The 18,871-nt window shown below is 46.6% G+C and overlaps 1 protein-coding gene across 1 annotated transcript; it reads left to right on the top strand.

The window, feature by feature from the left end:
* The first annotated feature begins 762 nt into the window (after nt 1-762).
* GPR139 (G protein-coupled receptor 139) lies at nt 763-18,669 on the top strand. Its single transcript, XM_050317836.1, has 2 exons — nt 763-896; nt 14,251-18,669. Exons 1-2 carry the CDS (start codon nt 776-778, stop codon nt 15,183-15,185), a joined length of 1,056 nt encoding a protein of 351 aa, XP_050173793.1. The 5' UTR covers nt 763-775; the 3' UTR covers nt 15,186-18,669.
* The last annotated feature ends 202 nt before the right edge of the window (nt 18,670-18,871 follow it).

The raw sequence follows: 18,871 nt of genomic DNA on the forward strand, positions 1-18,871 counted from the left end.
AGCAGGGTGTGTGTCCATCCTGGTGGATGCCCTGTGTCCCTGCTGGAGCAGGGTGTGTGTCCATCCTGGTGGATGCCCTGTGTCCCTGCTGGAGCAGGGTGTGTGTCCATCCTGGTGGATGGTGTGTCCCTGCTGGAGCAGGGTGTGTGTCCATCCTGGTGGATGGCGTGTCCCTGCTGGAGCAGGGTGTATGACCATGTTGGTGCATGGTGTGACACCGATGGCTGCCCCGTCCCTCACCCCGCAGCACTGCGGGGAGAAGAGGGACAATGCAGTTAACCCGGGCCTGCGTTTCGATGCCGCAGGTACAAAATGCCCATTGGGGGATGCACCCCGGCCTCCCCAGCCGGCTTGAACCACGACCCAGGGCTGCCAGAAGCGTACACCGCTGGCAACCCCCGCCTCTGCTCTGAGTCAGTCTTTCATTGACTCCTGCACCAACTTGGAGGAAAACCCCCCTTTTTCCTGCTCCCGGCTGTGGGGCGAGCCCGCTGCCCCCCGGGAGGCGGCGGCTCTCCGAGGATGCTCTCCGAGGATGCTCTCCGAGGATGCTCACCGGGGGAGATCCCCCCTCCCGGCCGGGGGCGGGGGCCGGTCCCGCCCCTCTCGGCCCCGCCCGGCCCGGCTGCCCGGGGGCCGCTCCATGTGCCACCGCCCGCCGCGGGGCCGCGCCGCGCTCGCCGCCGCCGCGGAGCGTGCGAGGGGCGGGCGGGCGGCGCGGCCGGGGCGGCCCGTGCGGCGGAGCGAGCGCCGGCAGCGGGCAGAGAGCGGGTCCATGGAGCACAACCACCTCCACCTCCACAACGGCTCCCTGCTGGCGCACCACCGCTATGGCTGCGGCTTGGGGTACGCACCCGTCGTCTACTACAGCCTCCTGCTCTGCCTCGGGCTGCCGGGTGAGTGCCGCGGGACGGGCGAGGCTGCGGGGCCCCGGCACCGCCCGCCGGAGCGGCTCCTGCCCGCTGTGCGGGGCGGGGCGGGATGAGCGTCCTCGGGCTGCCCCGGGCGCGCTGCCTCCGTGTGCCCCGCGGGATGAACGCGGGCGCTTCGGGCAGCATCTCTCTCCCCGGGCAGCATCTCTCTCTCCGGGCAGCATCTCTCTCCCCAGGCAGTGTCTCCCCGCCCGGCGCGTTGCCGTCCCGGCGCTGCCTCCCTCTCCGGGGTCTGTCCCTGCCTGCCATCGCACTGCTGCTGCTGCTGCGGTCGCTTTCCCACCCGGCCTCGGGCACCCTGACTTTGAACTTGACAATACAGAGTCAGCCTGTCGTGAAGTTTCTTGTCATTGTCAATTTGGCCGTGTGAGTGCCAGAGCGGTACCGAGACGGCCGGGTCTGGTCCCCGCCGATCGCGTGCCGGGCCAGCAGTAAGAACAAGTGTAGCTACCGAGTTTTTCTGGTGCAAATCTCCGCCTTATTCCCCGGGGCAGCGCTGGCTTTAGGAGCAACATGCCACCAGTACAGAACTTGGCTGGGGAAGGAGCACACTGCCGGAATGTTAGCAGACACTTGTCATGCTCGTGAGCCCATCCCTGTGGCTGGTGGAACAGGACAGTACTTAAAAAGTCCAGTCTTGGTGTCAGTGCACTGCAATGCTGACACTGAGACCCCTGAATACAAGTACAGAGCTTGGAAGAAAGTCCCAGCTCACAGGCAGCAGCCTCCAGACTGTGTAACTCTGAGAGAAATTTCCTACTTATAAAGGGGACAAGGACAATACAGAGATGCTGGAGATGAGAAAAGCTAGAGACATCCCAAACAGGGAAGGAAAGGATGTCTCAGGCTTGTGTGTGAGCACCTGTGAGACACCACTGCCAGCACACAGGTACCCACAGCTCAAAACGTGCAGATGCTGCACGAGCATCACATCAGCATTACTGTCTCAGCCGAGACAAGGACTGAGCAGGTGCCTCCTCCCCAGGGGGCTGCCTGTGGCTGCCAGCAAGACACCTTGGCACTCAGGACCACGGAGAGCTGTTGTAGTTACAGACTGGGCTCCAGTGGGCAGAGCTTAACGCCTCCAACCTGAGGGTAACTTGGGGTGATCCTAAGGACAGGCAGAATGAGTCGGGAAGAAGTTAGAGCAATCTCATGCACCAAGATGAAACAGTATTTTAGGGAGTTTGGTTGTTCCTACGTACAGCTACATTTAAAGTGCCATGTGGAATGGAAAGCAGCAATGATAGTTAATAGTCTACGAATTCTAAATGTTTTGTTCACCTTAATTCCTTCTTCAAGCAATTAATTCATAGAAAAATTTTTAATCAGACATGAAGAGAAGCCTTCCTCTGAACAGCACATATGCAATTACAGCTCTGCATATGAATTGATGTTCTTTGTGGTGTTTTGGGGTTTTTTCCCTTCCTGGCTTATAATTAAAATTTGAACATTGGCTAACAGTTCAGAGAACTGGAAAGTTAAGTCCTAAATTAGCCCACAGAGGATGTAGAGCACAGACAAGTGCTCTACAGCATCAACAAGTCTCAACCCTGACCCAAAGAGATCCAGCCAGCAGGGATGAGGTCGTAGCTTCCTCTTCATTAATCCCTTAGGGGCTGCTTAGATGTCCATATGACAAGCTCTGATTTTAACACTAGTCCCCTAAGAAATGACCAAGACCCTCTCAAGATTATCAGGTGAAGAAGTTGTCATGAAGCAGTCTGTGGCTAAGCTTGCCTTTGTATGTCTCTCAAACAGGGGAAAGTCTTACGTGCACAGACAAGAAAAAAATTTAATGAGCGTTCTGCACATACTTGCACCAGCTCCCTAAGGATACTGCATTGTAATTACAGACCTAATGCTGTCATTCTAAGAACATGGTTAAAATCGGTACACGATCCAAATTAGCAATGGTGACATGCATTTCTCAAGGGATCAGACATCAGTTGATTAGAGCAGTGACACTTGTGACAGTGCTCAACACAACTAGCCAAAGCATTTGGTGGTGCAGCACTGCTGAGTGGGCTTATATCAGGTATGGATGTACTCAGTGCAGTGATCTGAGGATAGCACTGGCACTAACACCCAAACTCACTGCACATGTACAGTATGTTGAATAAATGCACAGTATGGTGAGTGCATGAGAAATTCATGATTCTCACCCTGAGACTGCACAGAGATGAGAACAAGCTAAATATGTTTAAGGGAAGACTCACACAGCCAGGCTTCGTCAGAGATAGGTTACAGGGCAAGAAAAGTGCTAAAAAGAGCTTTTCATGTTTTAATTTGAAGCTGCTCTTCAATTTTCCAACATTAGAAAATTGTAAAGGTAGCAGACTTTATTGGCTGTTAGAAAAAGAGCCCTGAAGTATGTGGGATCTTAATTATCTTTGTGTGGTGCCAAGGATTTAAGAGAAACACTGTTGAGGATCTCTCCTCAAAGACAGCACTGGTGCAGTGTTTTGCTGAAATGGAAAGTTAACTCATTGCCACAAATTTTGGAGAAAGACTGATAAGAGGAGAAACCAGTTAACTGTTTCTGCCTTTCCTGCTGTAGTGTCTGAAGGAAATTTCACTAACTCAACAACTCCACGTTGAGGCCAAGCGCTGCCAGGCCTGACTGTGCATGCAGAAGAAGCATCTTTCCCCTCCCACCCGTGTATAACCCAGGCACCTCAGCAGAGCCTGTTCACAGCACTGGCTCCTTTGCCTTCTCTGTTCAACTAGGCACTAGAAGGTCTGTAAAAGACAGAGAGGAGAGAGAGCAAAGTGGACTCCCTGCACCCCTGCTCTGGCATTAGCACACAGAGGCAAGGGCCAGACTGTGCCCTGCAAAGAGAGGAAACCACAGGGCAGCACTACACCACCCAGTGTGGCTGGTACCACGCACGAAGGTGGTTACAGCTCTGCCAGGGGGGATTGTGCCTTCGATCAGCTGGGGCAGGAGGCTGCTTCTTTTCCCTCTAAGCAGAGGCTGACAACACAGAGACAGTTTTTCAAAACTTGTTAGGAGTGCATATGTGCAAAGATGTCCTACAAGTGTGCAGTTGTGCTACCAGGAGTGGTGTGCCTCAGGAGCAGGATGCATCGAACAAGGAGAAACTGCCGGTACAAGGGTGAGGAGGAGAGCAAGGCAGAGGCACTGGAAGTGGGGTCATTCTCCTATTTAGAGGGGAAGGTTTCTCATTTGTGGAGCTGTTCTGCAGCCCCTGCTTTACTAACCCTGCACTCCCCTTGTCTGTCAGTCAGAGAGAACCTTTGAAGCACCTGCAGTTAATTGGGAAGCAAGAGAGAGACTGCAAAAAGTCTTAATGGAAGTGTTTCTTGCTTTAGTGAGAGAAAATGCTAAGGAAGAGATAATGTTGGATGTGGGGGAGGGAATAAGTTGCTCTGTTTCAGTCCAAGAGGGAGCTGGTAAAGGTAAGAAAGTAAAGAGCAACAGGTACCACTCAGTCTGTCCATTTGTCAGTGAGAGCTGTGCAAAGCAGCTGCACAAAATTGCTCCTGCTATGGCCAGGCCACTGAACAAAACCATGAAGGTCAGGCACAGAAGCAACACTGCTTGCTGCAGACACCTGGCTTTGACCTTAATTCCTGCTTCATGAGAAGATGCAGCAGCAACAGACTTGCCTTGCAGGCAGCCACCTTTTCCATCGGGAGTGTATTGGTCCTGAAAAGACAGAGTGGCAACATTTCCTAGACCAGAGTCTGGCCTGATCAATGTTCCCAGGGCTCATCTCCTCCTGACAATGCAAGAGGCAGACTGAAATCTGGCTCTCCTAATGTGGGATCACTGATTCCACTTTGCTCCCCAGTCAGTCGCCTACCTGGGAAGCACCTTGGCTTCTGGGGTCATCGCATGCCAGTGACACAAAGCACAGGCACATACCCAGCACCCTTACAGCATCCCCAGGAGGGGATGCCCCAGGGAACATCCACTCCAAACTTTAGGAGCCTGGTCCACAACTGTTTCTTTTATTTATGCTTTAGGCTTTTACATAAAACCAGTCGCAGATTCAGGACTTCACAAGCTTGGGAAAGCAGCTGGGACACACATGGGTGCTCATAGCTGGAGGGTACAGACAGGCAGTGTTTGTGTCAGACCAGCTGCTGAACAAGGTGTTGTGGAGATGGGGACAACCCAGGTTATTCAAAGCCCAGCCATGCACAGAGTGCACTCAGAGGGCTCCATGCAGAGGGAGAGAAGCTGTAGTCCTGACCTGGAAGAACATGTAAGCTCAGCAGGGGTGCCTAACTGTTTTAACACACTGTGAAGAGAGAGAGACACTTTATGGACCTTCCCCTAACAGATGACAGACTGGCTGTTCTTGCTCAACAAGCCAGATGCTTCCCAGGATGTTGGATTGACACACAGGTGCACTGTGCCCATGCAAACTGCAGTATAGCCACAGGAAAGCTGAAACAATGGAGAACTGGTCCTTCTGGAGCCTTGTCCTCGTATAAAGTTTGGAATAAGGAGGCTGTGTGGGAGGCGTGCATGCCAGGATCATCATCCTGGCAAGGCAGGTCCTGTTGGTGGGCTGAGCACCCCTGATCTAAGAGACCACCGGCATGCAAAGAGCCCAGCTGTGTTCCCTCCGCTCCTTGGCATGATGGGGGGGACGAGACCCAAAGAGTGTTGCCAGCTCTGTGCTTACAGCTGCAACCCAGTTAGTACCACGAGCAGGAAGGGAGACAGGTAGCAATGTTTGTTGATGACTCACGTGGCCTGTCATACCCAGTAAACACCAAAGCAGGCAGAGGGTAGGTGTACATACAGCACACAGCAGTATAGAAGTGTCTGACTCGTTTTGGATTCCTGCCATCTGCTGCCTCGTATATTCTTCTGCAATCACAGTACAGGCTTCTGATTAAAGAGAGCGTTTCTAGCACCTGAATAAATAGCCTTTCTCATAACAGCACACCTGAACAATAGAAGTGCTAAAGGAAGATCTGAAAATATGAGTGGGAGAATTGTTACATGTACAGTTATGACCTTGAAAAAAACAGCACTCTTCAGCTGTCGCTCATTAGGTAGAGTTCACACAATGAATAAGAACCAAACCCTCCTGAGACCTGATTCAGCCACCCTTTTATTCAAAGACCATCCTTTCTCTGACTTAAAATCTGAATTGGATGCAAGGCCAGTACATTGCATCCTACTTAAAAGAGGAAGAATAAATTGCCAGAACTTTAGCTCAGCTATTGGAGCAACTGAAGGGCACTACAGCACATTTACAGTAGTAGTACTGGGCGGAGGGGAACAAAACTGCTGCTAACATGCTTAAAATGAGTCATTTCTTATTGTAAAATGAATGCTTGTTCTGTAAGGAAAGAAGAATCATCTTGAAAAAGAATAAATTCATTCTGTTCCTGTACAGAACTGGTGACAGCAAGGTGTGCAGATGGGAGTGATGTAGTTTGGTCAGTACATCTGGAGACTGTGGCCACTAAAGTCTTGCAGCCTGAAAGGCAGCATGTGGATGAACCCATGTGAATGCATGGATTGTGGAGAAGTTGATTCCACATTTCTGGATGCCTTTACAGAGTACAACTGCTAGCTTTGGTTTTCTTCTGCCACGTCAGTAGGAAACAACGCTGTCAGGGCGGTAATGATAATGAGGTGCCATATTTGGGAGGCTCAGTAGACTATGAAGTGCACAACCTTGCATGGCAGGCTGCTAAAATGGATTGGGAAGGAAAAACTCCAGAGGAGATTTTTCCTTGAAATGACAACGACACAAAAGAGAGAGCACAGCCAGTTTTCACGGTAGGTGGGTAATGCTGAGCCCCCATTTGTGAAGAAGTCAAAACATTCAGAAACACTAGGCAGTCTAATATCCTGCTGTTCTTCATCCACCCCTTATTTAGTTCTCTCCTCCTCATCCTCTTTCTGCTCACTTCCATAAAATGGGGGTGAATCAGCAGAAACAAGCCAGCAGGAGAAGGCCTTCATCTGCATACGCCAAAACAATTTGCTATAGGCAAACAAACAACACGGAGATGTCCTGATGAGGTGCCCTCTCTTCTTTCAAACACCAAGTGCAAAGCAATCCCTGTCCACAAAAGCTTTCACCTCCTGTTTCTGTTGGTCTTTTTGAGCCTATGATCTCTTTTTCCATTAGCTTTGAGACACCAGAAAAGGAAACAAAGCCAGAATTAACTCCTTGAGCACAGGAGACCTTACACACAAATCAGTTTTCATTCTGCAGAATACAGATAAGTACATAAGGATCCTAAACCCCAGTGTCTGGAGTGCTGTTAGTGCTATTCTCAGAGTGACCTGATGGGAGAAGATGGTATTGGATTGCCCCCCAGGACACCAGTATGGTTGTGCAGAGAGAATGAAGTAGAGGCAGCCAAGTAGGACCAGAATTAGTGGTACAGAAGATGACAAAAAAGAGTTCTACCCCTTTACCATAGAAGAGGAGAGAAGCTTGCCTACTGAAACACTGAACATCTTTTTCACTGAAATTGTTCCCTTCTGAAACAGAGAGTCCTTGCAATGTACAGTCATTTAACTTCTCTCTCTTTTCAATCATATGGACCATTGGCTGCACGGACAGGTGCACTAGAGGTTGCTTTTGGTTTCAAGACAAATTACCCGTCAGTCTGTTACATCAGACTAGGATATTTCTCAGACGTTTTTTCCCTCCAAGAGTGTTTTCTTCAATGTCCAGACTAGCACTCCAAAGAGTGATATATCCAGTGTGGATGCAGTATATTCTCCGTGGGGGGAATAAAGCCAAACTGCAATGGTTTTACATAGTCTGTAATTTCCTGCATATTGTGTAAAATTGGCGTAGTCTCTGAGAAAGCTTGGCCATGGGGTTTGCAAGCATGAGCTGCTATTGCATTAGCTAATGCTTTAGGAAGACATAAAGACTGGTTTATTTTAGCAAAACCACAATCAAAGGTAAAATCCTCTTAATTATTCATGTTCAGTAAAGAATACATGCCAGTGCCCTTATGAAATCACATCCTCTCTCCATCCCAGTCATCCCATGAAACACCTTTGGCATCTGCCTCAGTGCTTTGGCGTTTGGTATCAGAAGGGTAGAATGGTTTTGTCACCCTTGAGCTCAAGTTACTCAGCTTGAGACCTCTTACACTGTGCTGACAGCCCACAGTAGAAGCCACAGACACCTGCCAAATGAGACACCAGAATTGCCTTGAAAATCTTTGTCTGTCCAAATATGTTGCATGAATAACCAAACTCCTTTTATGATTTCTGCATTATTTCACAGATTGCTTTTTCTCTTCCCAGCATCAATTTCCATTAGAAAGCTTTACTGCTGTGGTAGCAAGATGCCAGGCTAGATTTTGAGATGTGCATTTTAGACATTTTTATCCTTGTAATGAGTGCCTCTAAGAAAGGCTTTGGGGAGGCAGGGGGGAATTCCTGAGAGTCATTAGAGACTTTCTGCGCTGTAGGCCCAGCTCAGGAAAGGCAGACGAGGAGGGTGAAGATGGCACAAGGAGAACCAGATCCCTGTCACATTCACACACATGTGTCACCAGAGAGCACAAACCAGACCTTCCTGTGTCTTAGCCCAGTGTCCCTTCTGGGTTGTTCTCATACTGCAGAAATAGCCCTATTTTATAAAGACTATGGAAAAACCGTACTCCAATGGTCTAGGAAAGCCAAAAACAGCACAGTGCAATTACATCTTTCTGCCAGACAAAGCTACTGCACTCCAGCCTCAGTGGCTGGCAAGGCTCACAGTGAACACCAGCCACTGGCATCTCCATGCCATTACTGCATCTGTGGCCTCCAACAGTGAGGAAGTGCTTCTGCTGGATTAAAATCCTTCTCTGGCCTCCATGACCCACTGATGGCTAAAGCCAACTGCAGAGCAGAGTACCTCATTCACTGCATCCTTCCCCAGAGCCGTCTCAGCTAATAAATGCTGTTAGTGAGAAAAATGGCCCCAGAGGCCAGATTTCCTTGCCAGAATGTGGCCTCTGGCACTAACTCGTTCATTCACTTGTGACTTGTAAGTGCAAGGCCATGCTGTGTTTTCTCTGGCAATAACTAACCCAGACTCCTGCATATAACAGGGAGTGCAGGTTGTCCTGGGCAGGAGCTTGGCCATCCTCTACCTCAGTTCTCTTTCACCCTCAGAACTGGTGTGGTCTGTCCCTGCACATGGGATTTCTAAGCATAAACCACATGAGAGCCTTCCTACAAGATGTGAAACCTGCTCCAGTAGCAGTCCTACATCCATGCCATCCACACCCCATTTTAATATGCTCATTTTTTTTTGCTTATGTCCCCCTCCATCCCCTAGGAGATAATGCAGGCACCAGCAGAAGGGACTGACAGCTCTTCCCTCCTGGGGTTGCCTCACCGTGAGCTGTTCGACAGCACTCAGACAACTGAACAGCAAATAACTCCATTTATTTTCAAAAATCAATCCTCACAGGAACTCCCAGGGAAGCAAAAGCTTGTATTGCACTAATTATATTCTATAAAGTATCTCTTTACGCTTCACAACAGTTTAAGGAAGGATCTCAGGATATGATAATAGAGAGGAACAAATTGAAGCACAGTTCACAGAGGCTGTCCCCATCTGCTCTAGTGCTGACTTTGATCCATATTGGCTGTAAGAGAAAAATGAGGACGTGCCCTAACATTTTTAAGGGCAAACAGCATCCAGGGGTCATTTTCAAAGGCCACATAACCAGCTATAGCCAACATCAGTAATAAACAAGTATTTAAATTGCCACAGCAATTCTGGGCTTCTTTTTAAATAACTCCTGTTACTTTCATCAGAAATCATCCCTTGTCATCAGCTTCCCCAGAGAGCTCCCACATCAAGTAAGGGCTAAATGCCATCCTCATCTCCAGTCTGGTAACTATTGGAGAGCAGGTGCATTAGTAACCATGGTCAGATCTGGCTGCAGGTCACAGAACCTGTTTACAGTTGAATATTGCCTCCTAGTTTACAGGAAACCATCTATTGCCTTCAAGCCAAAACATCCCTTTTCCTCACCGTATATTTTTTAGCGTGTCGTCCTTCCACTCTCCGAGTTTCTAAATCTAAGAGCGAGGCGTTACTAACGTATTTTCTGAAGCAACTCAGAATTTCCCATTTGTGAGCTGTCTCTCTGTGCCAGTCAGGTGACTAACGCCGGGCCCGTGGAGAAGTTTCATACATCTCACAGTTATTTGTGGGGATCCTAGCAACAACTGTGTTGGGTGAAAGGTGCCCATTATATTCCGTGACCTAATGTTTATCACGCTCACCAAGCGACACTCGTGGCTACTTCATTTGGGTGGTTTATAATGCTGTTATAATGCTGCTGAACCACACAGCCAGCCTTGTCCCCAGCGCAGCAACACTGCTGCTCGTGTTCTAATGGCTGTTTCACTGCACAGGCTGCTGTGTTCATCCAAAGTGCTCTCAGTTAAAAAAACCCTCAAACCAGAAAGCCCAGAAATATGCCTATTTCTTCTTTACACAGATACAATCGCTCCTGCTTAGGCTCATACGTGGTGATGATAGTCAGTGAAAGGAGCTCCTCAAATCCCCTGCAAAGGCCGGTGTTAGACACTATTGGAGCGATGACTGTAATCCATGGAATAAGAAGCTGGGGAAAGAGCTGTGCCCTTAGGTCACAGGCACTGCTTTGAGGATGCACAGAAGATTGCCTGGGCTCTGCAGCCACGGCAGCATGGCTTTGGTGTGGGAAGTAAACCCGAATCCACGTGAGAACCAAAGTTACTCCTAAAGGGAGATCCCTCTCAAACATGTAGGATCTCCAATGGAATGAATTTCAGTGCTACAGTTTTTACTCAGAGGCTGACAAAATCAGGGGAGATGGCAAAGGAGAGATGTAAGTGTCCTGTGATGAAGCCTGGCTGAATTAGAAGGTTGCTGTATTTTGAGCAGTATGAGCCAAAGGTATTTGAGTATCCGAGACCTTCAGACACTGTGACTCAAAGGCATCCTCAGGCCTGAAGGGAAAGAATTGAGACTGCCATTTCATACAGTTGCTTGTAATCATCTGCCAACAGCACCTCAAGGCTTCAGCCAGCTAGTCCCTAATCAAGCCCTGGTTCTCAACCAGATATTTATAAATTCAGAATACTGCACTGCAGCAAGCGACGCTGGCATAAATTCCCATCTGTCATCCCCTAATCATCTCCCAGCACAGTGATCAATCTCTTTCAAATTCAAATGATCTTAACCACTTAGTATCTAGCAAAAACACTGCAAGAAATGGACAGTGTACTGTCCAGGACAATTTAGGGGTGCTGACCTATCCAACGCTCCACATATGTTACAGTAGAGACAGATACTTTTCTATCTCCATCATCACCATCTCTGCCATAGTCCTCATCAAAGTCTACAATATCAGTGCAAGAATTAGAGTCAGCCAGGTTAAAATATGGTTACAAATACTCTTCCATCACCTTTCACCCACAGTAGGTAATTTTTGCCCACAGGAGAGCAGGACGCTGAATAGGTACCCAGGACTTACAGAAACACTGGCACAAGGACACAGTTGATCACACAGAGCCATGTGCTCACCCATTTTCCATTTTACTGAGTTTTAGGCAGTGTTTGAGGACACACCAAGGACTAACTCAACACTGGCTAGGAAATGGTTGAAGGACTGAGACATTCATAGCTCATCTACACTTTCCCTATACAGTATGCAGCAGGAAGAACACTCACAGACCCTGTGCTAAGACACTGTCACACTGGCAACTTCCTCCTGCACCCCAGTATTTATCCATTTTCACAAAGTAAATGATGTTACTGTATTTCATATCATCCGGCCAGAAAAAGCTTGAATGTGATCCCAGGGAAAGCATTTCCAGTACAAGATACAGTAACCCTTGCAGAAAAAATGGGATAGAGCTTGCATGTACTTTGTCAGATCAATTTTCTAATCCAGCTCACCAAGCAAGGCTTTGCTGGCCTTAGATGAATAACTTGCATTTCAGCACATGCTGTTACTGCTGTGGGTGGAAACCCTGAGAGGCAGAGGGTACAGAGGAAAGGACTGCTCATAAATGTGCTCCTGTAGCAAAACTGAGTGGGGTTAGTAGAAAGTGTGGGGAGTGGGGCTGCTGTGCCTGGACACAGTTTGGCTTCAGCATCCCTGCAGGAGCTGCTCTGAGAGTCAGGCCAGAGTTACCAGCAGGGACCAGTGTCTTCAGACATCCCCCTTGCTGCACGCTGACTCCAGCTGCTGCCACTGGAATGAGTCAAATCCAGAGGATTTAAAGAGAAGATGCACCCCATGGGTCACATCCAATATCTGAAGCCGAGCCAGTCAGTCTGTCTGGCCAAAACCAGCAGTGGCTGCAGAGCCATGATAAACACTCCAGCTCGAGGATTTCCTTGACAGTACATCACTCACTGCACCTCCAGGGCTCATCAGCAGGCACAACAGAGGCATTTCGTAAGCAAGTAAGTGAAAAATGACACAGCAGTTCTGGCTATATCACCTCTTGTCTCCCACGTCTGCTCTGAGCTGAAATCAATGCAGTTGCATTCCCATTAATGGAGGACAGAATCGGGAAAATTCCCCTGAAGGCAATTTGAGACAATACCTTGGAAAGATCATGCTGCCTTTTTTTTTTTTTAATATAGGGAAGGAGTCCGTTGATCGTCACGTTTGGTTTAGTTTTGTTCCAAGATACAAAATTAATACATTAAGTTAATACAGAAATAGGTGAGGGCTGTTATTCAAGATCATTCACTCTGCTGCACTTCATTTCCCTGGTGGCAGAAATCTGCTCCCAGACAGCAGGCTTTGAAGGCATTTATGAAGGAGGAAGGTTTTTTTTCAGTGCCAAGTAAAACAGGTTTTTTAAAAATGAACATTTTCAGTTGTAGGACATGTGTCCTAAGTTATCATTACCTTAATGTCAGCAACTTCCTTTCTCTCTGATTTAAAGGAATCCTTACAAGTATTGTTGATTTGTTTTGGGAAATCCATCAAAGCTGGCAGAAATGTTTGAAGCACTGAATGCACAGAAGAGGTGATTTATAGAACACTTAGCAAAGTATCAGCTACAAACATTTGGCAGCCTCTTGTACAGTAAACCAGAGCTCTGATTTTTAAGCACTATTTCAGGTATTATTCCAGCCAAATGATACCAACTTCTGATGGGAACAATCTTGCCTGTCTCATTCCAGCCATGCTGATAGTAGGAATAATAGAATTATTTTTTCCCCCACTTTAAGACTACACAGTAAGTTCTAGTAAACAAGAGCAAGTAGTTAAAATTTGGCTGCACTCTAGTGCACCAGGAAAGCTCTCAAGAATTGCAAGGGCTGTTTATACTCATGGGGAGCTCTGCCTGGCCAGGGGCTGTAGGACTGATCCCTTGTAGCACTGGTTCAGGAAGTCATTAAAGTGTATCTAAGTTTAACCAAAGCTTTAGAAAACTGAGGCAAACCAGACAGTGAAAGAGCAGAGAAAAGACACTTCAGCACAATATTATTTAACTGTCATGCAGTACATCTAGGTGACAGGTCTGTATTGTGGCCAGAGAGACGCAAACAGATGCTTTTCGGGAAATTCAGGGATGTTTACACTCATGCTGAATCAGAACATCCATCATGTCTGATGTGACCAGCAGGATTTCGTTTAAGGCTAAATTACATCACTTTAGAGGAAAAATGCCTTCTGCCTGAAGGACTTCTAAAGAGCAGCTCAGGGTAAGCAGGCAGGTCTTTGTGGAGCTGACTGTCTCAGTGGTGGGAAGGGAGATGCTTTCTCAGAACCCATCTGTAGGAGAGCACATCAGACAGGAATGACTGAATTACAAAAGAATCTCAGGAAGAGCTGAGGACATTTGTTTCCCTGAAAGTCCTTCTCTCGATTGGGATCCCACTCAGTCAAGAGAGAATTACCTAATCCAGGTGGCTTTGATTTCAGTTCTAAAACAGTCAGGTACCACAAGCTGGGATGAGGGACAAAATGTGTTTCTCTCCAGAGCCCACTCCACCCTTCTCATCTGTCCCTGGTTAAACAACAAAGTGAAAAAAGCAAGGTGAGAAATAAGAGAAAATGTTCATGTGAGCTATTAGCTTTTTTCTCCTGCTACCCCTGCCTCTGTGTGCAGACAGGGGTCCCAGTACCCCTTTGCTCAGGATGTGTATTCCACAGCTGAGAGCAGGGCCACACGTTCCTCCCATCGCAACAGTTTCTCTGAGGGACCCGACTGTGGTGTTTTTTGAACTTCACTAAAGGGTATCATGTTGCCAAATGCTTGAACAGCTCCAAACAAGTGCTCAGAAAAGCTGGTGTTACATCTTAATAGCTTAACTGTGTGTTTCTTTCTCCACAGCAAACATCTTGACAGTCATCATCCTCTCCCAGCTTGTAGCTCGCAGGCAGAAGTCCTCCTATAACTATCTTCTAGCTCTAGCTGCTGCTGACATCCTGGTTCTCTTCTTCATCGTCTTTGTTGACTTCCTCATGGAAGACTTCATCTTAAACAAACAGATGCCTCAGGTACTGGACAAAATAATTGAGGTCTTGGAATTTTCGTCCATCCACACCTCCATTTGGATTACGGTTCCACTAACCATCGATAGGTACATAGCTGTGTGCCACCCGCTGAAGTACCACACAGTCTCCTACCCTGCTCGTACTCGAAAAGTCATAGTAAGTGTCTATGTCACCTGCTTTTTGACCAGCATTCCCTACTACTGGTGGCCCAATATTTGGATTGAAGACTACATAAGCACATCGATGCATCACGTCCTCATCTGGGTGCACTGCTTTACTGTTTACTTAGTGCCCTGCTCCATCTTCTTCATCCTGAATTCCATCATTGTGTACAAGCTGCGGCGAAAGAGCAATTTCCGACTGCGAGGGTACTCCACGGGGAAAACAACAGCCATTCTGTTTACTATAACTTCTATTTTTGCCATACTTTGGGCACCAAGAATAATCATGATACTGTATCACCTCTACGTGTCGCCTATAAACAACAGCTGGGTGGTGCATATCGTGTCGGACATCGCCAACATGCTTGCACTGCTGAACACTGCAATTAATTTCTTCCTCTACTGTTTTATTAGCAAAAGATTTCGCACAATGGCAGCTGCCACACTGAAAGCCTTCTTTAAGTGTCAGAAGCAACCTGTGCAATTCTATACAAACCATAACTTTTCCATAACAAGCAGCCCTTGGATTTCCCCAGCGAACTCTCACTGCATCAAAATGCTTGTTTACCAGTATGATAAGAATGGAAAGCCTATAAAAATATCACCATGAAAAGGGCAATAGTTGAAGTTTCTGGGTGCAAGTTCTTTTCAAGTGGTTACATCTTCGGGATGTAATTTGCTGAAATGGCTGTTTTGAAGAGTGGTCATTTGATTTCATTTCCCTGGGAGACCAAGGGCAGAGCAGACTGTCAGGAAGGAACAGGAGCACTTGATTTTAGAAGGGAAAGTGAGAAGGCAAACGCCTCCATCTCTTATATAGCATTTTGAATATGCTTCAGAGTTCAAGTCTTAGTGTTCAGTCGCCCTCAAACGTTTTGCATCCCAGCACCAGTGCAGTCCAAAGTCATTGGAGGGGCGAAGCCACAGCAGTGTTTAATTACAACCTTTTAAAACACAACGACAAAACCTTACTCGACTGTGTAGTTTGCCATCGACAAAGTGAATGGATGCTTTTGTGTACTGTGGAAGGTGCCATTTCTGATGTGTGCACTTGCCAAAAATTATGTGTTGAATCTGACATGAAATGCCACCACGCACAGTTTTGCTGTCAAGACCTCGTTGCAGGAGGCAGCCTGTGAGACACAAGTGGTGACAAGCCCTTTTGTGGCTCACTTGAACAAGGCTCAAGGACCGATACAGTACCTGTCGCAGCTTTGGCATGGAAAGTGATCCCCAAGATGCCAATGTTCATGTGTTTAAAGTTGTCATTTAAGAATGTGACTGAGACAGGGGAGCTTGAGGGAGGGAGAGAGGGAAGTTTATAGAGCCAAGAACAAAAGCAGCATCTTTTCCCAGCTATTTCAGTTATGGTGTCTAAGGACTTTCAAGTTTGAAACCAAGTCCTGCCAGATGCAGAGCTCCCACCAAAGCTGCTCCTGTGAGGTTTGGAGTGACCAGAGCCTTCAAGTTCCTTCTTAATCAAGACAGATTCTCAGTTATCCTCCATGTTCAGGCCTTTAGGGATTAACATATAAAAACCTCAACCCAAGATTTTCTCCTGATGGATTCTGCCATTCTATTGCAGATTTGTCTTTTAATTGTTAAAAAAAATGTGGAATAAATTCATTAAATACCCAACAGCCGTAAAAACATAAAAGCCTTAGTCTAAGCTGATCTAAGTATTACACTTACTTAAAGTAGGTTAGCTGCTTTTCCTTCACACTCAAAAAACAGCGTCCCATCAATGCTGAGTGTAGAAAATAAGCAGAGATTTACAGGAAGGCTGGAAATGCACTTCTTTTAATTTCTTTCACTTTCAAATCTTTGCATGTGGTCTCTTAGGAGCCACACACCACAAGCTTTTGTTCTATACTGGGCACTTAATGCAGCCTCACTGATGTGAGAGCAGTGAAGGTACATGGTGAACACAAGCACAATGTGGTCAGTGGACACAGCAGCTCCTCAGTAACTGCAGATAAGCAGTACCTTGGTGCTAGCACTGCATTTGTGCCTGTGCCCTTCTCCAATGCCAGCAGAGAGCTCATGGTGCATTAGAGACTAACACAGAGAGGTCCTTTCAGAAGGGATCCAATCAATCCCACTATGGGGGTGATCTGAGTGTTGAAAGCATCTCTCTAAAACCCACAGATGGCTCAGCTTTGGTGCATTCTCCCTAAGAAGGGCCAAGTTTACAGAAGTCGTGCTGAGGACAACAGCCTGGTTCCCTTCTGCCACAGGTTTGCACAATGCCTTGTAGTGGCATCCTGCAAGAGCTAAACCCACCAAAGCTGAGCACAGAGGGGAAGGGCGGCAGAAGGCACAAGGTGTGAAAACCGGGTCCCCAGGCAAGGGCTGGCTCGTGCATGGAGGGCTGTTCTCAGGAGAGATCGAGGCTACTCAGGTTGGTCCAGAGCACAGAAGTGGGATGCCCAGGACCTCGGGGAGCACATGCCCCCCAGTCCTCTCCCACTGGCAGAGTTTTTGGGAGAGCTGCTCAGCACTCCTCTGTGAGGTGCTCAGGCACCCCAAGGACCACACAGGTCAGAGCAAGGAGAGGGGCACGTCTGGGGACATGGGGGGCTGGGAGCAAAAGCTGACTCTTTCCACCTTCACCCACCGAGGGGATGGTACCCACCTAAACATCCCCAAAGGGAAATGAAGAGCCTCTCAGTCTGTGATCTCAAAGCTTCACCCTTGCAATAATAAAGCGGAAAAGGGATGCTCAGCCTTGCTGTATTTTTCATGGAAAGGTTGAAATTATTGCTCCCTTTACTGGTGTTTTACAGAAATTCAGTTTTGCGGCCATCCCTTCTGCCCTCCTCTCACAAACCTCTCTCTGGTCTTTGTCAGTTGATAGTAACCAAAGTTACCTTATGGGAAAGCTACTGTATGTCTCATTTTGGGAAAACACTGTATTTATAACTTATTTTTATTCTACATTTGTTATGAGGAATGCTTGTCTGAGTTACATGTGAATGAGTCTGAAGTGCAATATCTGTATAGATAAGTGGTTCATTTTTGAGAATGTATCTATTGGGAAAAAAACCCTATTTATACAAGAATTTCACTATTCTACTTAATATAATAGTAACCTAAAGAAAATAGTGACTGTCTAGGGCTTTTATTTATTAAAAAATTTCAATTAAGTGCATGGCATATTCTGCCATTCACATGCTGTGATTTATTAATTTTTGTAGCATAATCTTTATCCTGCAAACTATCAGTGTTGTCTGATTCTTTCCGTCCTGATAATGTATTTTTGTAAATTACCATATTTAAAAACAAAAAAAATCTTTCTGTGTATTTTATTTCCCCATGAAAAATAACAGCCCATTAAATTCCCATAACTTATTTGGAAAAACTCACAATACTTTTCCATATCATTTTAGAAATGACAAGGTGCAATTTTCATGTACAGTGGATTGGTCATTTCACTTCTGATAATTTAGGGCTTTAAAAGCTTCCTTCCAAAGCCCTTTGAAGTCAAAGGGAAGGTTGCTAGTGGGCTTTGTGGTTGGTTTTTCCAATCGCCATTATTTTAGGAGGGCTTTGGATCAAGCTGTATCTTGTTAACAGACATTCAAAGCCAGTTTGGATAATAAAGCCTTGACTTTTTAGTCTGCCATATGGGAGCTGCTGTTGATAATACTTGCCTTTTTTTTTGGTTGTGTGAAGCATTTTGCAATGACTGTTGCTAACTAGCCAATATCTTGCTATATTATTCGTACCTCCCAATTTGCCAGTAGTAAAAAACCTTAACCAAGCACATATAGTGTCATTATTTAGGGAAAAATTATCCTGGAGACAAAACCATCTTTGTTGTGGAGATGCTCTTTTGTACTCTAATTTATATTTCAAATGTCTACAATTAGGAAAAATAAGCTGTGAATGGACAGTTTTACAATTACTTATAGGCATACATCCTTGAAGACCACAAGCTAGGAACAAAATACTTTTTAGATGACTTGCTGGTATATAAAATTAAGGGACCTATCCGCTATTTAAATTGTGAATATTGATATTTTCATAAGTAGACAATATCTTGTGTTTGACAAACTTGTTTGTATTATAATAAATTATGAGATGGTGCATAACTTGCTACTGTGTGTGGAGCTATTGTTTGATTTATGGGTCTATGTGTTTTACAGACTGGTCTTCTGTCTTTACCAGTCCTCCCAGTTTGAGATAAGCATGCAGAGCCCCTGGCTACATCAGCTGGTGATCCCAAACATTTTGGATTTCATAGGGTCCTGTAGGGTATTTCAGGCTGTTGCAGGAATAAGGATCCCTCATGAA

Source organism: Myiozetetes cayanensis, unplaced genomic scaffold, assembly GCF_022539395.1.
Source record: "Myiozetetes cayanensis isolate MyiCay16 unplaced genomic scaffold, myiCay2020 scf20-37, whole genome shotgun sequence".
NCBI classification, from domain to species: domain Eukaryota; kingdom Metazoa; phylum Chordata; class Aves; order Passeriformes; family Tyrannidae; genus Myiozetetes; species Myiozetetes cayanensis.